This window comes from Hemitrygon akajei, chromosome 8 (genome assembly GCF_048418815.1).
Source record: "Hemitrygon akajei chromosome 8, sHemAka1.3, whole genome shotgun sequence".
NCBI classification, from domain to species: domain Eukaryota; kingdom Metazoa; phylum Chordata; class Chondrichthyes; order Myliobatiformes; family Dasyatidae; genus Hemitrygon; species Hemitrygon akajei.
The window spans coordinates 90,757,807-90,768,462 of record NC_133131.1 but is presented as its reverse complement, the minus strand read 5'-3'; the positions used below and the strand labels follow the sequence as shown (position 1 = coordinate 90,768,462).

Here is a 10,656-nt window from a genome sequence, read left to right as displayed (position 1 = left end):
TTTTGAGATTAAAATACTTCCTTCATTAACTAAGGTCAAAAGTACATATGGTGCCCCTGGTGTGATTCACCTTTATGCTGACCTTGAAAAGCCTTGTTCTGCATTCCCAAAGACAAACAAACAGATCCTCTTGGGTAATTTCAACACCATGGTGTGAAGGAATGCACATCTTTGGCAAGTTATGATCAAAAAGGAATAGGTAAGGGTCTGTCTCTTGACAAAGAGCTTGAAGCAACAAACATTCTACTTAGTCAAAGAGACAAGCACAAGATAGCTTAGCAATGTCCCTAGTCCAAGCATTGGCACCTGTTGGATAGCATTATTGGAATGGGAATATTCAAAGTTGTCCACGCCAATCAAGGTATGACCAGTATTGGAAAGCTGAACACTGCTGGACTGATCATTCTTGTTTCTTCAATGTGACTCCAAGTATCATTGCCAACAGAAATATTTTGAGAGTACATACCATAAGGATCAAGCACAGCTTCTATCCCGTTATCAGACTCTTGAAAGGACCTCTCATCAGCTAAAAAGCCAGCTCTTGACCTCCCAAACTACCTCATTGTGACTCATGGACTCTATTTGCCTACCTGCGCTGCACATCCTCTGCAACTGCAACATTACCTCCTGAATTCTGTTTTCCCTTTACTACCTAGAAGTACTGACTCAAGGCATGATCCATCTGGATGGCATGTCAAAGTCTTCTGCACGGAAAAATCTCTGTGCATGTGACAACAATAAACTTCAACTTAAAGGAACTTCAAAATGTCCACAGCTCATGGTCTGCTAAGATGTGTACCATCGAGGTCTCTCAGCTTCTCAACCAAGTAGAAACAAGTTCAAGTTCAAATTTAATTGTCTTTCAACCATACACATATTCAACCATAAAGCTAAATGAAACAACATTTCCGAGTCCAAGGTACAAAACACATTATATTCAGTCACACACAGCAAATTTAGTTATAACTAATCCATAAGCTTCAAGACCTTTGGTTTCGATACCTCCTTGTGCAGTTAGTTACTTGATTTCTTCATTGCACTTTTACTCAAGCTGTTTTACTTTATTCTGCATTATGTTACTGTTTTACCTTGAACTATTTTGATGGAATATATAATGCATTGATCTGTTTTATGCAAGAAAAATCTTTGCACTTCTTCAGTACATGTGACAATAATAAACCAATTCCAGTTCTAATTCCAACATAAAACAGGGTTGAATCATTGCTACATGATTTTTTAAATCTTTCTTGCTGCAATATTTCACCCTAATTCCATCAAATTTCCCATGGGGAGGGGGTAGCTAATCTTTAGAACTAATGGGAACTGTTCAATTTACATAAACTAAAGAACACCCTGTACTTGATTTGCAGTTTTCTGAAATATACAGGGCTTAGGATTTATGCTCAATATTCACAAAACAAAGGTTATGTAGCAATTTGCCCCATTGCACGTACTGGCCTCCAAAAGCAAATATTCATGTCCAAACCTTGGAAAATATGGACCACCTTCCCACGTCTCTGGAACTACCTCTTGGTGAAGGCTGCCATCAATAATGAAACTTATTACCCTCATTGATACATAGCATAGCTTTCATCAATAGAGGAAAAGAGTCTTTTTGTTTGAAGATCAAGACCTCAGATGTGGCATTAAACTCATTATCCACTGGGCAGCAATGATTCCTGACATCCTAAATGCTACTGGGGACCTGGAGGACCCACAGAGGCATTTCAAGGCAGTGAAAAAATACCACCAACAGACCCCACAAAATTCTTCAGTGAACAGATGTCACCGTTCTCTTCCAGGCCAAAAATCCCAGTTTTGCTGCAATTATATTCAAATCAGCTACAGAGGGCAGGCCACCGTCTTTCACTTGCCAAACATCAGACTCCCACAACAGAAACTGATGCATCTCTGCTGTGGATAAGGAATATTGGGTGAATAAAGGAAAAGGTTAATGGATGTGCTCTGTGTCTTCAAGTTCAAGTTGCTTTTATTGTCATTTTGACCATAAACTGCTGGTACAATACACAATAAAAATAAAACAACGTTCCTCCAGGACCCTGGTGCTACATGAAACAACACAAAACTACACTAGATTATGTGAGACAGCACAAGGCTAGACTATGTAAAACCACATAAAAACTGCACTAGACTGCATACCTGCACAAGACTACATAAAGTGCACAAAACAATGCAGGGCAGTACAATAATTCTTCAAGAAAAGCAGTCTCCACTGACTCCTAGGAATCTCTAGCTCATGGCTACTTGCAGTCAAGGAGCATTCAGGAATGAGAAGTTTTAAACCATGAACAAGGAGCACATAAAACCTTTGCGTAAGAGCTGAAGGAAGTGCACCACTTCTCAAGCTAATCCATCAGGCAACTTCTCCTCTATTTGCATGAGCTTTTGGTTCTCACAGTGGCCTTGCTAGTCGCCTCAGAATTTATTGGATTGAAGTGAAGCAAATCAGCTTCCATACCAACTTGGCTGAAGTCTACAACTTGGAAAGTTAATCCTTCTTCATTCTGCACAGGTATTTGCTTACCCGCTCAGCATTTGTGCCTTTACATCCTAAATGAAGGTATGATAAGTCTAAATGATGAGAAGGCGCAGACCAGAAACCCTATCACTACTGTCACTGCTGTCACTTTTGCACCGCACACTGGAAAACAGAACCGACAGAGCCGGCACTGCACATGCGCGGCACCCATGCCCCCGCCAGGATTGCCGGTCGATGTGAGGGGGCGGCGCTTCAGGTAGAGTGAGCCGAGCCGCGGCCTAGGCGACAGAGGCGGCGGTTGAACGATGTCCTGGAAAGAAGAGAGCGACGCGGCTATGAAAAGCATGTGTAAGTAAAGAGCCACCTCTCCTCGCCCATCGCTTGCAAGCGCGTCTGGGGACAGCGGCCGGCCACAGATCGCAGCCTCCAGTCTGCTTAGTGGCTGGGCCGCTGAGGACTGTAGTGCAGTCCAAGCCATTTCTATCGCTAAGACAGCCTGAGTGGGTGCCTCCTTTCTTCGCCGATATCTCGGTGTTTGTGTCCTGCGGGAAACCTGGCCCCGAGCAACCGCTGCCGTGAAGGCCATTACCCCGCTGCGGCCTTGGCTTTTGCCGATGTTAAAACATCAGTCCCAACGTGCCGGGAATATTGTGGATGCTCCTCAGCTTAGGTAGTATCCCTTAAGGTTGCAGGGCAATTAACATTTCAGGCCTGATGGCTCTTTGTCAGACCAGGTTTATCCCCAACCTCGAGGGAGCCGTATCCAAGAGTACCAGCTACAGATGGGTCTCCAGATAAAATCATCATTGCCCAGGGAATAAAAATACTAGACCTAATACTCAGTAGCACAGAAACAGACTATCTGACTACTAGGTTTTGATCAAGACTTCATCTTGGGGTCAATCATGACACCAAATGTTGGCCTGTCTGTTTCAAGTAGAAGGGTTGTGTGTGTGTGTGGGGGGGGGGGGGTGTCTGTGGTTATTTATCAGAATTGTAATATGTTTTTGGAACACAATAACTTAGGGAAGAGCTTACTGCTCTTGGAGCTCAGATCCCCAAGAAATCTTACCGTCTCAGGTCAAGACTGTATGGAAAAAAATATCATACAGCTCTGTCTCAACAAATGAAGTTTATTTATGATGGGACCTGGTGCAATTTCTTTAGTTGAAGGAAATTTAAGCTAATAAAATAGTACATATTGGGCAACCATTTGACAACATGGACGCAGTAATGGGGTTGAAAGAGATGATGGATTTGTCAGCCAGAATGAAGGATAGATTTACAGGCAGACTTCACAGGTAATTTTGTGACAGTAGGAAGATAAATCATTACAAGTGATTGTCTAAAACTGGGTAGCTAAGAACCTAGGCCTTGAAGATGTTCAGTAATTAAAAACAATGTTGGAAATAACCAGATTAGTCAGAATCAATGGAGAGAGAAACAGTTATCCTGTGACCTATTTTTGATCATACTCATCTTGTTTCCCTTAACTTCTTGAAATCTGCTTCCACCACCATTAGAGATACCGAATCCAGAAATTGTATACCTATGATTGGAGTTGGTTTATAAATCAGAATTCTGTTTTGCATGTTAATAAAAAGGGTATTAAGTTTGACAGTGAAATAGAGCCATAGAATACTCCAGCACAGAAACAGGCATTTGGCCCATCTATTAATCTGCCTAGTTCCTTTGACCTCCACCCAGACCATAGTCTTCTATACCTATTCCATGCATGTATCTATCCAAATTTCTCTTAAGTATTGAAATCAAACCTGTATCCACCACTCTCACCATCCTTAGTGAAGAAGTTCCCTCTCATGTTCACCTTAAACATTTCATGTTTTACCCTTTAACCCGTGACCTCTGGTTCTAATCTCACCCACCCTCAGTGGATAAAGCTCTAGTCTTTAGTACTTGGCTAGATACTCTGTCTAGGCCAGATGCTTTTAGTGAGTTCACCCTCCTGAAGGATGCTCCCACATTCAGATTCAGATTCAGTTTATTGTCATTTAGAAACCACAAATGCAATGCAGTTAAAAATGAGACAATGTTCCTCCAGAATGATATCACAAAAGCATATGACAAAACAGACTACACCAGAAAATCCACATAACATTTGGCAATCCCCAGTCCAGAGTCTGGAGAGGCTGCTGCGTATTACTATCGCGCTACCGTCTTAGCGCGTTCCCTGGAAAGGAGCTCCAAATCCACCAGACAAAACAAGACCAAAAACTAAAGCTACAAGACCTGCACAAAACCACATAGTTACAACAGTGCAAACAATAGCATAATTGATAAAAAAAAACAGACCATGGGCACAGTAAAAATAGTCCAAAGATGTTAAAAGACTAAGTTCAAAAGAAACCATCACACAGTTTTCACAGGTCCTCAGGGTCCCGATTGACTTGTCATCCCACGCCAGCGACAGAAGGGAATGCCCCTGCTATGGACTTCCATGGCGCTGCCTGACTCAGCCTCGCAGACACAGCACACAATGAAAGCTCCGTCGAACCCAGCCTCGCAGATGCAGCACACATTGAAAGCAACCTGACTGCAGTGGATTCCGAGTCCGTCGAGCCTCCGACCATCCCTTCCGGCACAGCTTCTCTGAGCACCATCCTCTGCCGAGCGTATTCAGACGCTCCCGCCAACGGCCATCAGCAGCGCGACCCCTAGGACTGGGGGCCTGTTCTTCCCAGCAGAGACCTGGACCTCACAGCAGCAGCAGCAACGAAGAAGGTCATCCTGGAGATTTCCAGATGTCCCTCCGTGCTCCCACGTCCGTTTTCAACCGATTATGATTGCGCACGGCACCCCACTTCACAAATAACAGATAATCAGCTCCGGAGTGGCTGCTGATGGCTGCGTCGCGCCGCCATCTTGGATCTTAGATCTAACAAGTATCTAACATCGCACTCAGAGAAAGAAATCACAAGGTCATCGAAGGGTGTGGAAGTTTATGAGAGTGCCACCATGTTTTGCTGCTCAATGTGAGCATAAAGGGTATTGAGCTCATCTGGGAGCGAAACCTTCTTGTCACATATGGCGCATGTGGCGACATCTTTAACCTCTCACTTTGGCAGTAGGACATCACCACCTGCTTCAAGCAGGCTTCAACTATACTGGTGCCCAAGAAGAACGTGGTAACTTGCCTCAATGATTATCATCCAGTAGCACTTGCATCCACTCTGATGAAGTGCTTTGAGAGGTAGGTGATGAAGGATATCAACTCCTTCCTGAGGAGCGAGTTGAATCCGCTCCAATTGGACTACCATCGTAACAGGTCAACAGCAGATGCAACTTCATTGGCTCTTTACTCAACCCTGAGACATATGAACAGTGAAGAAGTATTCATCAGGATGTTCTTCATCGATTACAGCTCTGCATTTAATACAATTACACCCTAAAAACTAATCAGTAGCTCTAAGACCTAGGCCTCAATATCTTCTTGTGCAACTGGATCCTCTATTTCCTCACTTGGAGATCCCAGTCAATTTTGGATTGGCAACAACATCTCTTTCACAATCACGATCATCACAGGTCCACCATAAGACTGTGTGCTTAACCCCTGCTCTACTCACTTTACACTTATGAATGAGGCTAGGCATAGCTCCAATGCCATAGTTAAACTTGCTGATGACGCCTCTGGTATTGGTCAAATCAAAGGTGGTGATGAATCAGCATAGAGGAGGAAGACTGAAAATCTGGCTGAGTGGTGCCACAACAACAACCTCTCACTCAATGTCAGCAAAACCAAGGAGCTGATTATTGACTACAGGAGGAGGAAACCAGAGCCGGTCCTCATCAGGGGATTAGAAGTGGAAAGGATCAGCAACTTGACCATTTCATATCTGTCCTATGTCCAGCATGCAAGTGCCATCACAGAGAAGGCATGGCAGTGCCTCTGCTTTTTTTGGAAGTTTGCAAAGATTTGGCATGTCATCTAAAACTTAGACACACTTCTATAGATGCATGGTGGGGAGTATACTGACTGGTTGCATGATGGCCTGGAATGGGAACACCAGTGTTTTTGAACAAAACAGCTTATAAAAAGGGAATACAATACAGTCCGTCACTGGTAAGGTCTTCACCATTGAGTATACCTACAAGGAGCACTGTTGCAAGAAATCAGCATCCATCATCAAGAAACCCACCATCCAGGCAATGCTCTCTTCTCACTGCCACCATCAGGTATGAGGTACAGGAGCCTCAGGTCTCACACCACCAAGTTCGGGAACTGTTGTTATCCCTCAACCATCAGACTTGAACCACGGTGAATAACTTAAGTCACTCCAACACCTATGGACACACTTTTATTTATTATTATTTTTTGTTTTGTATTTGCCAAGTTTGCTGTCTTTTGTATGTTGGTTGTTTTCCATCTTTGTCTTTTCATTGATTATTGTGTTTCTTTGTATTTACTGTCAATGCCCGCAAGGTGATGAATCTCAGGGTAGTATATGGTGACATACATGTATTGTGACAATAAATTTACTTTGAACTTGATGTTAAGAAGGTAATGCAAAAACATTTAGTGTTGCTATCAAGTTCAGAATCTTCAGACAAATGCATATATTTGTTATCAGCTTTTATCTCCTCATTGAATCCAACGAGGAATTATGAACCTGTGTCAGTTCTCCATTTCTTAGGCAAGGGAAAATGGCTATTGAACACTTGGTAGATTAGACCTTAGAGAGGGACAGTGACCACATACTGTACATTTGAATGCAGATGAGTTTATTTATGTGGACATCTTTGATCAGGCCAGTATTTATTTTCTATCATGATTGTCCCTGAACTGAGGTGGTCCTACATTGGTGAGCCTGGGATAATATACTAAGTGGAGGAGCAGACTTCTTTTCTCGAAGGCTCTTGGAGAATAGGATTTATATGACATCCACTAGTATTGTGATTATTATCACAGATGTTAGCTTTTGTTCTTAAATTTCGTATTAATTTAGTTGATCAAATTTGGATTTAGCTGCCATCATGGGGAAATTAAAATATCGCTTGATCAGTGGTCTGATAACCTGACTAACAGTCAATTAACTTAATCATTGTGCTACTCTACCCTCACCATGAGGATTCTAAGGAAAATAAGTACAGGAGCTTTTTCTTGTATGGGCGACCAGACTTAAGGAAATCCAACTTTATGCTAATTGACCCATTTATTTTTAAAGCATTGTTGAAGGTGCAAATAATAATAAAATATTTTGTGGTATTTATTAATAACTGGAAATGGGATGTATTCCATGTGTTTAATTGTGGATAGTACTAGGGCGAATATTTGATGAAGTGAAAGAATTATAGTGCTTATAAAAAGTATTCACCCTGCCCCAGAAGTTTTCATGTTTAATTGTTTTACAACATTGAATCAGAGTGGATTTAATTTGGCTTTTTTGACACTGATCAACAGAAAAAGTCTCTTTCATGGCAAAGTGAAAACAAATCTCTACAAAGTGATCTAAATATAAATATAAAACACAAAATAATGGATTGTATAAGTATTCATCCCCTTCAAGTCAGTGTTTAGTAGATGTACCTTTGGAAGCAATTACAGCCTTGAGTCTGTGTGGATATGTCTTATCAGCATTGTACCTCTGGACACTGCAATTTTTCCCCATTCTTCTTTATAAAACTGCTCAAGGTCTGTCAGGTTGCATGGGGATCATAAGTGAACAGCCCTTTTCAAGTTCAGCCACAAATTCTCAATTGGATTGAGGTCTAGACTCTGATGGCCACTCCAGGATATTAACTTTGTTGTTTTTAAGCCATTCCTGCATAGCTTTGGCTTTACACTTGGGCTCATTGTCTTGCTGGAAAACAAATCTCCCAAGTCACATTTTTCTTGCAGACTGCATCAGGTTTTCTTCCAGGATTTCCCATTTTTTGCTGCATTCATTTTACCCTTTATCTTCACAAGCCTTTCTGGGCCTGCTGCAGTGAAGCTTCCTCACAGCATGATGCAGCCACCACCATGCTGCACCATAGGGATGGTGTGTTTTTGATGATGCACAGTGTTTGACTTACACTAATAACGTTTAGTCTGATGGCCAAAAAGCTTAATTTTGGTTTAATTATACCATAGAACCTTCTTCCAGCTGACTTCAGAGTCTTCCACATGTCTTCTAGCAAATTCTAGTCTTGATTCCATGCAAGTTTTTTCAACAATGGCTTTCTCTTTGCCATTCTCTAATAAAGCTGTGACTAGTGAAGCACCAGGGTATCAGTTGTTGTATGTGCAGTCTCTCCCATCTCAGCCATTGAAGCTTGTAACTCCTGCAGAGTTGTCATTGGTCTGTTGATGACCTCCCTTTCTAGTCCCCTTTTTGCATGGTCACTTAGATTTTGATGATGGCCTGCTCTAGGCAGATTACAGCTGTGCTATATGCTCTCCATTTCTTAATGATTGACTTAACTGTACTCCAAGGGATATTCAATGACTTGGAAATTTTCTTGTATCCACCTCCTGACTTGTGCTTTTCAATAACCTTTTTGCAGAGTTGCTTGGAGTGTTCTTTTGTCTTCAGGGTGTAGTTTTTGCCAGGATACTAACTAACTGACAGTTGGACCATCCAGATAAAGATGTACTTTACTATAATCAATTGAAACACCTCATCTGCTCATGGTGATTTCCATTTAACTAATTAAGTGGATTCTAAAATCAATTGGCTGCACCAGTGATGTCTCAGTGTGTCGTGTTAAAGGGGGTGAACGTTTATGCAATCAATTATTTTGTGTTTTATATTTGTAATTAATTCGGATCACTTTGTAGAGATTTATATTCACTTTGACACAACTCTTTCTGTTGGTCAGTGGCAAAGCCAAATTAAATCCACTGTGATTCATTGTTGTAAAACAGTAAGACATAAATACAATATGGTAGCTGTAGAAAACTGTTCTGACTTTTGGCAAAATTGGCATACTGTGTGGTTCTCAGAACAAGTAGTGTAGTGGTTGGTGTAATGCTGTTATAGCGCCAGAGATCCAGGTTCAATTCTGCCATTCCTTGTAATGAGTTTCTTTGTTATCCCTGTGACCTCGTGGGTTTCCTTCGAGTGTTCCTGTTTCCTCCCACATTTCAGAGACATAGCGATTAGTAGGTTAATAGGTCACATGGGTGTAACTGGGTGGTGCAGGCTCCTTGGGCCAGAAGGGTCTGTTACCGTGCTGTATCTCTAAATAAATAAAAATATTGTGGATCTTAAGGATCACCTGTAATTAAAAAAATTGATGACATTTATTTGCAAAATAAGTAGTTCTACTTAAGATATTCTTGTGTGTTACATTTGGGGAGCTGGTGGCTTCTACCCTCATGCACTTTTTGGCATTACTGGTCAGGGAAAATGTCATGGCATTGCTCAGTCAGGACAGACTGGAGAGCCTGTCTGTTGAGCCTTTATGGATAGAACTGAGGAACAAGAAAGGTATGACCACGTTAATGGGAGGATATTATAGACCACTCAAGGTCTACAGAATTTAAAGGAGCAAATTTGTAGAGAGAACACAGATTGCTGCAGGAAAGATAAAGTTGTGACAATAGGTGATTTTAACTTTCCACATACAGTATTGTCTGGGGCTTCCATACTGTAAAAAGGCTGGAAGGGAAAGAGTTTGTCAAATGTGTTCAGGAAAGTTTCAGGACGTTTTTGTAGAGGAACACTTCACATTAAGTGATCATAATTCTTGATCACTTCGCATCAAGTTTCAAGGTAATGGATATGTCTAGTCATGGGTTGAGATTCAACGTTGGAGAAAGGGCAGTTTTGATGGTATCAGAAAGGATCTGGCAACTGTGAATTGGGATGGGTTGTTTTCTGGCAAAGATGTATTTGGTAGATGAGAGGCCTTCAAAAGTAAAATTTTGAGTGCGGTGTTTATATGTTCCTGTCAGAATAAAAGCCAAGGATACACTTTATGCAACCTTGACTTCGAAAGATATTGAGGCCCTGGCTAAGAAAATGAAAAAGGTGCATAGCAGGTATAGCAGGCAGGAACAAATGAGGTACTGAGGAGTGTAAAAAAATGCAAGAGAACAGTTAAGAAGGAAATTGGAGGGCTTAAAAAAGACATGAGGTTGCTCTAGCAGACAAGGTGAAGCAGAATCCTAAGGGCTTCTCCAAATATATTAAGAGCAATTGCATAGCAAGGGC

At 41.7% G+C, this 10,656-nt stretch overlaps 1 protein-coding gene across 5 annotated transcripts in view; it reads left to right on the top strand.

The window, feature by feature from the left end:
* Nucleotides 1-2,716: 2,716 nt before the first annotated feature.
* phf14 (PHD finger protein 14) overlaps nucleotides 2,717-10,656 on the top strand; it is a 259,027-nt gene continuing 251,087 nt past the window's right edge. For all 5 annotated transcript variants that reach the window (XM_073054151.1, XM_073054153.1, XM_073054154.1 and 2 more), the window contains exon 1: nucleotides 2,717-2,848. In XM_073054151.1, coding sequence (XP_072910252.1) covers nucleotides 2,806-2,848 — 43 coding nt within the window. In that variant the 5' untranslated portion in view covers nucleotides 2,717-2,805. The remainder of the gene's footprint in view (nucleotides 2,849-10,656) is intronic.